This window comes from Varanus komodoensis, unplaced genomic scaffold (genome assembly GCF_004798865.1).
Source record: "Varanus komodoensis strain SLA01 unplaced genomic scaffold, ASM479886v1 scaffold92, whole genome shotgun sequence".
Taxonomy (NCBI): Eukaryota; Metazoa; Chordata; class Lepidosauria; order Squamata; family Varanidae; genus Varanus; species Varanus komodoensis.
Window position 1 is genome coordinate 257,988 of NW_025336624.1, and position 13,979 is coordinate 271,966.

The following is a 13,979-nucleotide window of genomic DNA, read 5'->3' on the forward strand; positions in this document are numbered from 1 at the left end:
GCATACAACATTATGGCCCACCTTTTTTCTTCTTGCAAGGAACCCAAGGCAGTTACATAGCTCCATTTTATCTTCACAACAACAAGAGTGAGTGCCTGGCCCAAAGCATGAGGAGCAGGGTGATTTGATCTGGTGATTCCCAGCAGGCTGTCCCCACCCCCCTTTCAGGCCAACTTTTCTCACAAGACAGCTTACATGAACATAACATTACTCATAGTAATTTAAGCTGTGAATTGAAACATTAATTTTCAATCAGTCGCAGCCAATTTTCTTCAAGCGCAGTACACACAGAGGAGACTAAAAATATCTTCAGAGGTTTCTTAAAAACCAAGCAGTGATGAAATTATGCATAATTCCCCAGGGTGGTAATAAATCTCTGGGAATAGAACTTTTTCTTTTGTCTGCCTTTAAACCTGTTGCACTTCAGTTTCTGTGGATGATCCTACATTTTTTATTTAGGGTGAATAATTAGCTCTACAGGCAGTCTCTAGGTTATGAACAAATTCTTTTCCTGAGAAAATGGCAATTTCTTAAGTAAAATTCGTATGTCAGTTGGATCTCTCATACTCAGCCTCCACATGTTTGGGAGTTAGGGGCACAGGAGCCCATCAAAGTGGAAAAACCATAAATATCTCTAGCCTCTCCTCTGCCCAAACTCACCAGTGCCACCTCTTCACAGCAAGGAAATGCCAGAGAGATTTCCCTCCCAGTTCAGCAGGGCAGGAAGGCATGCTTTGGAGACCTCCCTCTCTTCCCTTTCACTTCCTCTCTCTATGGTGATGTCAATTTTCTGCAGTATTTAAAAAAATAATAATAGGCCTTATGGCAGCTCATTTGTAAGTATGGATTTTTCATAATTCAGGTGTTTGAACTTGGCGACAACCTGTACAGAACTCTTAAAAATGCTTTCTCTTGTCTTCTGCCCATCTTGGAGGATGTGGGGAGATCACAGGATATATCTGTGTGCCCATCCCAGAAGCTGCCAGCTCCATTCAATAAATAGTTGAAAAAGATGGGTAGAGAACAAGTTGGGGAGATTGCACTAGAAAGAATTCCAATGTGTGGCAATTTGGATAATGGAATGTGAGTGTCTCTTGCATGGAGGAAGCTGCTGTCTGATGAAATGTTGGAAATTGGCATACGTTTCCTCCTCCCTGAAAAGCGGTCAATTCACTTGTTGAGTCACTGTCTCACTCAGCTTTCTTGTTCTAGGCTTTGTGGACATGTGCGTGCAGCATATTCCTTCTCCAAAAGCAGGAGCAAAGACCAAGATTGAGCACACATACACAGGTGGAGTGGACTCTGACCTGGGGGAGGCCATGAGTGACTGTGACCCTGATGTAAGAGTTGATTCAAACTACTCTTTGTTTATAAGTAGCAAAAGTATGGCTTACACAGCAGGGCCTGGAGGAGGAGGAGCTTCCCTGGGCAGTAAGGAAACCGAGGCAGGTATTGACTACTTGCTCTGCCTGAAAGCAGCCATATGCAAGCAACTTTTGATTCGGCAGTTCTCTCTGACACTTAGATGATCAAAACCAGATCTGGAGTTGCCTAGGGAGCCCATCTGACCCACAGCACAAGGCCTTTTATAGGAACAACTCCTTTGCAATATGGGATCTTTTAAAAGCTGTGGTGATGATGCAGCTATAAGTAAAGCAGTCCTAAGAAAGATCTGTGCCAAGACTGAACAAGAATGCTTCTGTTGTCCACAACTAGTACGGAATATTATTAGTCAGTTTTTCAAGCCTATTGCTTGTGTACAAGAACATTAAGAAATAGAAACTTGATGGGCTGACAGGAGTCTACATTCCAAAATTAAACCATTTATTTATGATTGTGGCTGCCCCTAATAATGGAAAGTTTTGTTTGTTCAAGGAGTCTGTGGATCAAACATAGCATGGCAGCAGCAACCACACTTGAGTTGGTGGGGGTATATTTTTGCCCCACCCTTATAGGATGGGAAGAAGGGATTCTAATTTTAGCATCACAGAATATTTGCAGATTAACTTCTGCAAGATCTCTTTCTAGGCATTTTCTCTGAATCATGTTCATGTCTAATACTGGAGGTGGACTGAGAAAAAAACTGGATTGGGCAGTCAACTGTGTGAAGATTATTGCCCGGTGGGGAGGGGTTTGCTCTCTCCCGCATGTGTCCCTTTGGATAAATTCAGACATACTCCCATTCTGCTTGTGATGAGAGCAGACCTTTAAACTGCAAAATTGGCTGCCACCATCTTGTCTAGTTTGCGCTGTGTGTGTCACAAGGGCATTCTTGGCAGCTTTTCAAAGTTACCATTGCTAGGTTCTTCAGGAAATGCAGTGACAGCTCCACCAGCCCCAATATAATGAAGTTCCTTTCATGAAATCAGACTGGCTGCCCATTTTAACCCAGTACAGCCAGCCTTGATTGTTAGCGGTGAATGTTCAAAACTTCTCTGATGAAAGTTCTGAGGTTCAGTGATTCAAAATTCCTGAAACTAAATCTGCAAAGCAGCTGCTCTTCCTCTGAACCATGATTGCTGTTTTCACAGCCATTTGCCTGTGTCTAAACTAGTCATACCCCATGGTTGTACTTTTCACAAATAGTGATTCTGCCAACCCTTCCCTTTGCAAAGGGTCCGCTAATGTGCCATACCACCAAGATGTACAGTACAGATGATGGAGTCCAGTTCCATGCATTTGGCCGGGTGCTGAGTGGGACCATCCATGCAGGGCAGCCTGTCAAGGTCCTTGGAGAAAACTACACCCTGGAAGATGAAGAGGACTCACAGATTTGTACTGTGGGGCGCCTCTGGATCTCTGTAGCACGGTAGGTGCTTCTAGGAAATCACTGCATTGTATCTTTCATGTAAGGGGTTGAAGGTATAATGTGAAACCCAACACACGATATAGGATTACTGCTGTTGCTGAGAGTATCTGCAGAGTTTCCACAGGTGTTGTATGTGTGTGTCTGCATGTACGCACTGAGCAAGGGGGTATGAAACATTAGTGACCATTAGTTTCTGGCCCCTTGGATGCTTCGCCTTGACTTTTGCCTAGAGAAAGCTAGTTTACACAAACAACAAATACATGTAAAAGCCACATGTCCTTCAGCTGAGGAGTTTCACTTTTTCTAAGACAGAAGAAGACATGAAGCCTTCTTCTAGAGTCCAAAGTCTCTTAATTTCTTGAATACTTGGGGGCAGGTTGTGGGAGTAATCAAATGGCAAAACAAGATTTGCCAAAAATTAAGACAGTCTTAATGTTTATGCTTGCTTACATATACTGCTGCTGTGCAGATTCTGCATCTGATCATATTATGAAGTGAACTGGAATATAGGATGCTGACTATCCTCCTATATACTTTGCACTGTCATTTTGCTTACCTAAAAGACTAGAAATTTGCTTATTGTGAATGAAAGCTGAGATTTTCAGGATGTTGAATTTGGCACACATTACAAGTTATATTTTATGACTAAACTTCTTGCAAGAACATTTATACCAGTTCACCCCTGCATGCTATAACTCAACTTTTATTCAGTCATTTCCACAATTAACAGTATAAGTCTATCAGCTTCCGCCTAAGTATTTGGGTATTTTGGCAGCTGGTGTTAGAAGCCAAGAGTCATAGAACTGTGTCAATGGATTCATTCAGTTGATGATAGCCTGATAAAACTGCTCTAACCTAGATATTCCCCTTTTTGAATGGGCTTCATAGTATTATCTGCAGGGTAGAAGAGCGACAGTGTAATGATGTCTGTGTATATGCATTGTTAACATGTTGATTAAATTTGATTGCAAGATTCTGGATCCATCTTAAATGTAATTATAACTGCAAATACGTGAAAAGCTGAGGCAGTTTCCTTGCATAGAATGATAAGAATACAGGAGATGCATGAAGGTATGTTCCATTTCAGGTACCACATAGAAGTCAACAGGGTCCCTGCTGGCAACTGGGTGCTTATTGAGGGAGTGGACCAGCCTATCGTGAAGACGGCCACAATCACTGAGCCCCGGGGCAATGAAGAGGTAGAGCAGCTAATATCACAAAGTTCTTTGTTTTGAAGCTTGCAGAAATAGATGCCAGAGCAGCAGCAACTCTGACATTGGTAGTAGACCATATTGGCATTTTGTGCACTGACACATTTTCATTGTGTTGACCAGTTTTAGCTTAATTTTGTAAAAGTTTTCTTCCATCAGACCATCTTGGCGTACATTAGTGCATTGTATGTAGTGATAGTTTGAATCTTTAGGTAATTTGCCATTCAAGTTGGATCTTGTGCTGACATAGGGTATGTGCTGGTTCAAACATAACCAAACAATAAGTCATGGTTCATTATCAGTGGCTTATTATAAATGCAATGCTAAAAGGCTTTGCCATTTAAGACCAGTTAAAGCTCTCTAAGCTTCCTGTGAATGGATACATTGTTTGTTGCTTACATCAGTAATTGGCAGGGTGGACTAAATAGAGAGAAGGAACCTTCCTCCAGCAGTAAGGCTAGATGTGTCAGGAGGTTGTGTAGGACTACGGCAACATGGAATATCTTTGCTGACCAAGGAAATGCATGGGTGTATGGAAAGTAGGGTATAAACAAACAGAATTTGTGACATTTCCTAACATAAGTGAACATAGGGTGTGATGGTTAAGACATTAGACTCAGCTTCCAATTTGCTGGCTTTGTGGCGATAGCCTTAGCCTTTGTAGTAAACAAACATTTACTTTTTGAAAAGGAGCCTTGTAATTGCAGATGCACTCTGGATCTGGGGTGATAGAGCCTGCTGCCAGAACAATTCTCTAGGTCTAATCTGTTTTAAGGTGCTCTGCTTGACCTTATATTTTCACATTAGCATGGCTACAGAGACTATCACTTGAAGGACTTCAGTTACAGGTCGTCAGTTGGCCTTCCATGTGTTGGTGCCCCCCACGTGTTGGTGCCCCCCACTTGTGGATCTCAGAAGGTCCTCTGACAGATGGTATTCAATCCACTCAGATCTCCTCTGGAGAGAAGAATGCGCGCACACACATACCAGTTTTAGGATCTGCTCCCACTATGGGACTTCGTGCTCCAGGTATCACATAATCGCTGAGCTTTCTCCAGAACTCTAGATCCCCCTTAAAAGTAATTCCAGTCTCAGTCAGGATGGCCAGTGTACAAATATGATGAGAGTTGTAGCCCAACTTCTGCCCTAAGTAGAGCCTACCTCATAGCCAGAAATTTACGCCTTAGATTCTGCTATAGGAATCTGCTCATCTACCATGACTACTGCCAAGAATACCTTGGGGTAAGCATGAACAGCAAATATGGTTAATAATATATTCCTGATTGATTTCAGGCCCAGATATTCCGTCCCTTGAAATTCAACACCACATCTGTAATCAAAATAGCTGTGGAACCTGTAAATCCCTCTGAGCTACCCAAGATGCTGGATGGTCTGCGGAAAGTCAATAAAAGCTACCCATCTCTCACTACCAAGGTGTGTGGGACTAACCTTCAGTGTACTATGTGTTCCTGTGATACGATGCAGTCTTAAATGCATATCATCAGCTGCCAATTGTCATTTTTGTGCCAGGGTTTGGCTTCTCCCACACTCGAAAATGGTAGCTAAGATTCTTGTTTGTCCCCAATAATCAGTATTCAAATGTATGTTGTTACATCTCTGCTACTACAGCTGTCCATGTAAAGTTCAGAATTCTGCTTTTTTCCCATTAAGTTTTCTCCTCTGCATGTACCTCCAGGTGGAAGAATCTGGGGAGCATGTGATCTTGGGTACAGGCGAACTGTATCTTGACTGTGTAATGCATGACCTGCGGAAAATGTACTCCGAGATTGACATTAAGGTACAAATGATAATGCCTTTCCAACACTTTATCTAACGTTGACTTTGCGTGCTTCTCCAATCCAAAGTATATGACTTTTTCCAATTTGAATTCCACAAGAGAAGTTGAGTCGTTGGTCCATGACCTAATCATTGTCCTGCCTGCTTTTTTAAAGGTGGCTGATCCTGTTGTCACATTCTGTGAAACAGTGGTGGAAACATCTTCCTTGAAGTGTTTTGCTGAGACACCCAATAAGAAGTAAGATCTTCAAGAATCTTAAAATGTGATCTTGGAATGTGCTGCAGTCTTTTGTTGGATTAGCATAAATTTTCTTTGGGGGATGGGTGGGGGAGGAGTATTCAGCAGTCTGCAACAGCTTATCCAGTGCAACTGATGATGGGGGTAAGTCTTCTAATGAACTGGGAAGAAGAATGACACCATTTTAAATTTCTCCATGTGGTAGTTGTGTCTTTATTGAGCAGACTGCTCGTGTTCTCATATGACTCAGGGTTTTTCCAGAGGCCAAAAAAGGGGTGAATATATAACAGGGGTCTTCAACCTTTTTTTTTTTTTTTTTTTTTTTTTTGCCCAAATTTGAGAAAATTTCCAGGTCACCACTACAAAATGGCTGCCATGAAAAATGTGGGTAGTCACAGAGGACAAGTAGCCTGCCCAGAAAGCTGAGTGGAAGGCAGAGGGAGTTTCTGAGCGCCAACACACAAAATTTTGGCGCCTACAGTTTTCTGTGCCACTGCAAACCTATTTCACAGAATGCAAACTTTGCATTTTCCTATCTGCTCTGCCAGCAGCCAGCTCATACTTTTTTCTTTTTCACCCAGAATCACCTTCCATATACACATGTGCTTTCTTTATTACCCTGGTTCATCACCCATACACATGTTCATGCTCTCTCTGCTATGTATGCCCTTTTTTTCTCATGACACATGACGAGATGTATTTACCTAGGGTTCTTTGAAGCTCACCTATCTGCATCACCTATCTGCATCACCTCTAAACTCTTTTTCTCTTTCCCACACTCATAGAACTCCCATCCATTCAGACAGTCAACCTCTGCCAAACTCCACTTTCCAGTTGCTCCTCACTCAATGCCCCAGCTCCCTACTGGCTTGCCACTAATCTCTCTAGCCCTCCCCTCCCCCATCTTCCCTGTCACAGCCTTACTGCTGCCTTTCCTATTCCCCCGCTGATTCAGTAGCCCCCACAGCTAACCAGGCAGCATTGGCAGAGGTCTCTTTTTCTTGGTGCTTGAGGAAAGTGTGAGCCTGTAGCTCCCCATTTCCATTTCCTAAGATTGCTGAATTGCAGCTGTTGCCCAGAGTCCATGGGATGCTAAGATGACAGTGGCTGAAGATCCTCACTCCAGCAATCCTAGGCTCTAGTAAAAACATTTTTAAAGTTACATTGAGAGATTTAGGGCAGGGGCTGTTAGGAGTGAGAAAGACAGTTGCTCTCGGTATTTTCAAGGCTGCCTATCTGGACTTTGGAGGAAGAGCAGGAGGGGGCCTTGTAATGTGGGACAGTTCCAGATGTTGAGATGAGAGAAGCAGAGATGCTTATCTCAAGGCCATGCTGCCCAGGTGGGCAGGCAGCCTCTGGAAATAACCAAGATGTACATTTAGCAAGAGGGGACTTGGAACAGGGGAGTTTCTCAGAAACAGAGAAGGTGGGCATGGCTCTTGATCCCATGTTGCAACGTTAGCAGAGAAGGGTGACCCAATTAGAGGACTGGCATGCAGAGAGGAGGTGTGCTCCTTCCCAAAAGGCCACTCCCGAAAGGATGAGGCCCAAGCATACTCATAAGGACAGTTCTTAGATACTAGATTGGGATCAGTGAACCACTCTGCATGCTCAGAGGTTTCTTCTGAGTGTTTGTGCTTCTGGAAAACAATTTGGTCCGTAAAGAATGTTTTGCAAGAAGCATCTGTGGCTGTTGAGTGTATGAAGGGAGGACTCCTAGCTCACGGCAGGTGCCAAGGAAAGTGTTGCCTACTCCCAGTATAATGCCTGAAAGGGACACAGACTCACCATGTATGTGCTGCTTAATGAGCACAGGCCCTTTTGCTCTTGGTTGCTATTTTGAGTTACTTGACTCTTCCTGTGCTATGCTCCAGAGCCAGGAGTTACAGTATAGCAAGGTGGGAGCTGTTGGAGAGAACCTTTCCAAGAACTAAACCCCCAGAGAGAAAACGATTAACAGAGGATATCCAGGCAGTTCTGTAAAGCAGCAGTGGGAACCTCTTCTCTGTGGGTGGCTGCATTCCTGCAAGGGAAATCTGTCAGGGACTCTGTGCTGTGTTTCCCTTCCTCCCACCAGCAAACTGTTAGAGGAGGGAAAGATGAGACTTGACAGAGCTTGGCACTGATTGCTTACAGAGGGCTTTTGAAATTATGCTGAGGTCTGCAGTCTTTATAGCCCTGCTCCTATTGATCTCAAATAGAAGAGGAGCAACATCACCAAGAGCAAAACAAGAAGATTTCAAGCTTCTGGGGTGGGGGTGGAGTTCAATGCCAGGTGTTACTTGCAGTTGCCTAATGGAACAAACTTCAGAATGGACTTTCAGAATTTGCCTTTTGTCCTAGAAATCATCGCTTCAGCTCTTTTCCATCTTTCCCAGCTAAGTGTCATTTGTATTTGTGTTCAGAAACAAGATCACAATGATTGCTGAGCCTCTGGAAAAGGGTCTGGCTGAAGACATTGAGAATGAAGTGGTACAGATAACATGGAACAGGTACAAAACTTGCTGAAGAGTTGGCAGTATGGGAGATAGGTCTCCTTCCCCATTCTTCCCACCTGGAGACCCTTGGGAGGCTGTCTCCACCCATTGTGGCTTGAGGGTTGCCCCACTGCTCTGCCGCTGCAGCTTCTGGTTGCCCCTTGGCATGGCAGTCTCCTCTACCATGTTTACAATAGCTTGTGGGTAGCAGTTCTTTATAAACTTGCTGATTGTATTTAAACAAATATGGTTGTGTCCAGGGTTCAGTAATATGCAGGTCTACATATATCATCAGTGTTTGAAACCTGATGAAGCACAAAATCATAATGAAGCCAAGCTTGAGGAGTAGCACAGGAGTAGCACACACACAGGAGTAGCAAAGTATTTGTACAGAAAACAGTATTTAAAACTCTTCTGCTTGATTAATCAAATGCATCTCTTTAATGATGCAAGGGTTTTAGTTAATTAACCAGATGGCTAATAAAAAATGCTTTCATATGTTTAAACCTTGTGTGAATTTTGGTCACGTGAAGGCCATTGCAGTGTAGTGGTTAAGAGTGCTAGGTTGGGACTTAGGCAATCCAGTTCTAGTGGCCATTCAGCCATAGAGCTCACTAGGTGACTTTGGACCAGTCAAGGACTTTCAGGCCTACCTACCTCAAAGGGTGTTGTAATGAGGGCAAGACTGAGAGGAAGAGGAGGAGAATTTATGTAAGCCTCCTTGAGTTCCTTGAAAGCAAAAAGATATAAACAAGCTACCAAGGGAAGTAGTGCAAAAATGTTTAAGGGGGGACTGGAGCAGTCTCTGTCTCAAATGGCTTAAGGTGGAATTCAGGTTTGGGCAGGAAGGTTAAGCAGATTGACCTTGGAGCTCGCTCCCTATTGTATTATGTCTGTCTGTGTATATCATTAGGAAAAAGCTGGGTGAGTTTTTCCAGACCAAGTATGACTGGGATTTGCTGGCTGCCCGATCTATCTGGGCTTTTGGGCCAGATGCTACTGGACCAAACATCTTGGTGGATGATACTCTCCCTTCAGAGGTAAGGACCCTGCAGAAGTGTGGGTTTTTTTTGAATATGCATTAAAGGCCTATCTCATGCCACATCCAAGAACTGGGGATCCTGTGATCCTTAAATAATGCAAGTAATGCTGGTGGAGATCAAATAAAGGACATCTACATGCATTTGTCTTCCGATTCTTTTCATTTTCTTGCTGCCACCCCAGTAGCACTGGAACCCCTTTCCCTCCATCCAATAAGGAAGCCTCTTTTGAAGAATGGCTTGGCTTGCCATAGACTAGGAGACACCTCCCACTTCCTCTCTGAGGACAGTTTTCCATGTGCCTATAGAATGAATGGATCTGCATCTTCTGTTCTACTCTAACTCATAGGGCAGATAGTTGTGAAGAAGAAAGTTCCAGTGGGAATCATGGAACTTCCTGACTGCTCTGGGGACTCTGAACTGGTCTCGTGGCTGCATTTCACCCCTCTGCCTCTGCCTGATCCAGAGTAACTTTGGTGCCAACTATTCCAGTGGGAAAGTACTTCATTTTGCAGAAAGAGGGGCTACCTACTTCTTTCTGTTATTTATATTGCTGCATGTGTTTCTTCTTCACAGGTCGATAAAACCCTCTTGGGCTCTGTGAAGGACAGCATTGTGCAGGGCTTCCAGTGGGGAACCAGGGAAGGGCCCCTCTGTGATGAGTGTAAGTAGAAGAAAAGCTAAACACTATTTTAGGTATTTTCAGATTCCTGCTATTTCAGATATATTTTCTACACAAGGTGAGACAATGATAGGTTCGTGTACCTGAAATGATAACAGTTCAGGAGTGTGTCATCAGCACCCCCTTAGCTTTTTTCCTGGATTGCTGAGTTTTTCTAAGTAACTATGAATTGTGCATAGCAGAAAGGATTATCTGCTATTTTGTCCATGATTTCTGATAGATGACTCCAGAGGTCCCTTGCTCTTATTTTCCACAAGTCCTGTGTGTGTACGTACACACACCCCAGACATGGAAGCAAATGCTGGTGTTGGCACAATAACTGCACAATAACTACTTGTGTCACCAGGCTATAATCAGTTATCCTCTAGAGCAGTGGTTTTCAACCTTTCCACAGCTGGGGACCAGCAAAAACAGGGAAACCACCTCAGGGACCACTGAGGCAGAAACAAAAAGCACCATGCACATAATACAGTATTCTGTGTATTAGCTTCCAAACACAATACCAAAAAATGAAAATTCTCCAAAACAACCAGAATCCAAGCAACAAAAAATGCCAACAAAAGAGCAAATTGCCAAAATCAGCTCAGGTGGCTTCCACCTCTCTTCCCTCCCTGCCCCCCCCCCCCCAGTAGCACTGGTGCAACCTTCCCCCCGCCCCCCCAATGCAATGCCAGCCAAGGAAGAGGTGGTGGAGCACAGCCAGCCCCCAGGCTGGTCTGTGGCAAGTGGGATGCAGCTCCCCACCCCCCGGACTGGCAGGAAGTTTCTCGTGGACCAGCACCGGTCCCCAGACCAGAGGTTGAGAACCTCTGCTCTAGAGCAAGACCTTATGACAGCTTATTTATTCAGTTAGAGGCTAAGAATAATTGCATATAGAAAGGAGAGCTAATGTAGGTAAGGCCCACTGGCTTGGCAAGCCATTGCGAATCAATCTTCTCAGAGTTCTTGGCTGACTAAACAAGCCCTGTATCTCTAATGGTGTTGGATGCTTCTTTTTGCCCTAGTGATCCGCAATGTGAAGTTCAAGATCCTGGATGCTGTGATTGCCCAGGAACCGTTGCATCGGGGAGGCGGACAAATCATTCCCACAGCCAGGCGTGTAGTGTATTCTGCCTTCCTCATGGTAAGAATAGTTCTGCATCATCTAGCATGGCATGAGCAGGCATACTACAGTATTGTTTTGATGCCAGGCCAAGGCCATTTTGTTCTCCTTCGTTGCCCTCCAAATGCTGATTGGCTGGGCTGCTTGGAGTTGATGGGAGTTGGATCTGGCAACATGTGGAGGGTCACGAGATGTCCACTTCACTGTAGATTTTTGATCACCTTTATTGCTTTTTAAAATTGCGGTGTATAATGCTTTTGATTGAACTTTTGTCCTTATGTGTGTATTTTTGTTGTAAATCTCCCTGAACATTCGACTTGAAAGGCAGTGTAGACATGAAGGGCAATATAAACATGACCTTGAGGACTTGCTTAGTGGCTGCCGCTAAACTGGGGAATGCCCTGCCAAGAGAGATGCATTAGATATCCCAGATTGCTACCCTCAAGAGGGAATGAAAGGCATCCCTCTTCTGGCAGAACTTACCAGATTTTTTTGAATTTAATATTCTTGTTTTTAATCTAAATTTTAAATGCTGTTGTTTTAATTTCTTGTAAACCATCCTGAGAAGATGAAAATGAGGTTCTATATAACAATTCAAACAAATGTATTAAATAAGAATTTATGATGAAGAGGCCTTGGCTTAGTAGCAGAGCACATGTTTTGAATGCAGAAGATTCTATATTCACCTTTGGGTAGGATGAAGAATACCCTTCTAAGACCCTGAAAACTGGTAGTACCAAGCTAGGTTGACCAATGGTCCAAAAGTATCAGACAGTCTCCAATGTTAAGAATGAAAGAAGAGGTGCTGGAACATGCCTATCTAATGCAACATGAGCAGCCAGTTGCCTCTGGGAAGAATTTATTTATTTATCTATTGATCGATCATATGGTACATCCACATCACACTTCAGTAAAAAAAACACAGGCATAAAAACATGACATACAAAATATAAGATCCAAAATATTATAAACATGTATGTAGATTACAGATATAATTTTTGCTTCATTTCTCACAACCAGGAAATCAGCAAACTCTCCTTTGTAAGCTCTGTTTTGGCACTCTGTCACTATATGTTGCCTAGTTTGTCTTTCGAAGCCACAATCACAATTTGGTGATGGTATTTTGCCCCATCTATAAAGGGCATCTGCACATCTGTCGTGGCCAGTGTGAATTCAATTTAGACTTGTCCATATCATACAGGGCTGGCCAAATCCATATGGTTTTCCAAGATGAGGGGTATACTGCAACATCGTGGGGGCAGTTTTCCATCCAGCTTTGTTTTTACATATTGTGAATATTAAAATCATCTTCTACAAGTGCCTTAGCAGTAGTAATAGCTGGACCCATTCCGCTCCCAACTGCCTAGAAACTAGACAGACCGTATTGGCAGCTGGGAATTATCAGTGATGGTTAAGTCGCACATGTCCCCTGGGTGGTGCTAAAGAACAGTCCCTTCAAGGCAAAACATCTGAAGCCTTGAAGGTATGGCAACCAGTTAATCACAGTGATTTCCTAGTGATCTCTTGGCTATATCACCTCACATGTTATGAAATGCCCATAAGCAGAACATTTGATAGCATCCCTGCCCTCATGGTATTCAGCAAATACTGCCTCCAATAGTGAAGGTAATATATAGCCATTATATATTGATCCCCATTGGTGGTTCATATGGTGCCACTGATAAGTGCATCCATACAGTAAGGTGTAAACAGCTCTAATTACCCAGAAACTTGTCATCATGCCTAGTTCATGTTTGGTTTCTGATTTAAAATTTTGTTTTCAAATTTGATTTGTTCGAATTATAATTGAGGACTGTAATGCTTGGCCTTCTGCTCTGCCTCATAGGGCAGATAGTTGTGAAGAAGAAAGTTCCAATGGGAATCATTTCATCCCATTTCCTGACTGCTCTGGGGACTATGAATTGATTATAATCTCTCCGATGGATGTAGAAGCCTGAAGCTGTTATGGGTGGAGTGAGAAAGGAGAAATGAAAGAGGTGGGGAGCATCTGGAGCCAAGGATGGAGAACTGGGAAGGTGCTGTGGAATGCAACAGGAATGCAAGCTGAAAGCTGAACATTGCTCTGTACTGGTTCTCTGTATTTCCTCAGGCCACTCCACGCTTAATGGAGCCATATTACTTTGTGGAGGTTCAGGCACCTGCTGACTGCGTGTCTGCAGTATACACGGTCCTGGCCAGGCGTAGGTAAGGAGCAGCCTCGCTTATTCATCCTGCTGTTGCTGTGTTAATTTCCACTGAGGTTAGAAAGCAGCCTTATTTGGGAAGTTTTGGGGGACCTTGGTTCTAAAATCTTGGCAGAAAGTAAGCAGCTAAATTGTATAGTCCAGCATGTGAGCACACATGCACACCACACAAACACTCAAACATGCACACATGCAATCACACAGAGACGTGCGAGTTTATTTCAAGCTTGGTATTTTTCCATTCCTTTTGCAGTCAAATTAAGTTGGAAAACACTTGATGAGACAGAGCTAAAAGATGTTGCCTTAATCTGTTTGTAAGTGGACAAGGAAGGGCGCACAACCCACCCCACCCACATTTGGCAAAAACTGTTAAAGCAGCATTTATTATTATTTACCTCTGTGGGAAGGTTTGCACGCCA

General features: G+C 43.5%; 1 protein-coding gene across 1 annotated transcript in view; it reads left to right on the forward strand.

Annotated features, from left to right (window-relative positions):
- The window catches only part of EFTUD2 (elongation factor Tu GTP binding domain containing 2), a 39,580-nt gene that overhangs the window by 20,909 nt on the left and 4,692 nt on the right, over nt 1–13,979 (forward strand). The window contains exons 15-25 of the mRNA XM_044418695.1: nt 1,213–1,340; nt 2,616–2,809; nt 3,897–4,008; nt 5,314–5,454; nt 5,717–5,818; nt 5,973–6,055; nt 8,461–8,547; nt 9,446–9,572; nt 10,149–10,236; nt 11,259–11,377; nt 13,467–13,561. Coding sequence (XP_044274630.1) covers nt 1,213–1,340; nt 2,616–2,809; nt 3,897–4,008; nt 5,314–5,454; nt 5,717–5,818; nt 5,973–6,055; nt 8,461–8,547; nt 9,446–9,572; nt 10,149–10,236; nt 11,259–11,377; nt 13,467–13,561 — 1,276 coding nt within the window. The remainder of the gene's footprint in view (nt 1–1,212; nt 1,341–2,615; nt 2,810–3,896; nt 4,009–5,313; nt 5,455–5,716; nt 5,819–5,972; nt 6,056–8,460; nt 8,548–9,445; nt 9,573–10,148; nt 10,237–11,258; nt 11,378–13,466; nt 13,562–13,979) is intronic.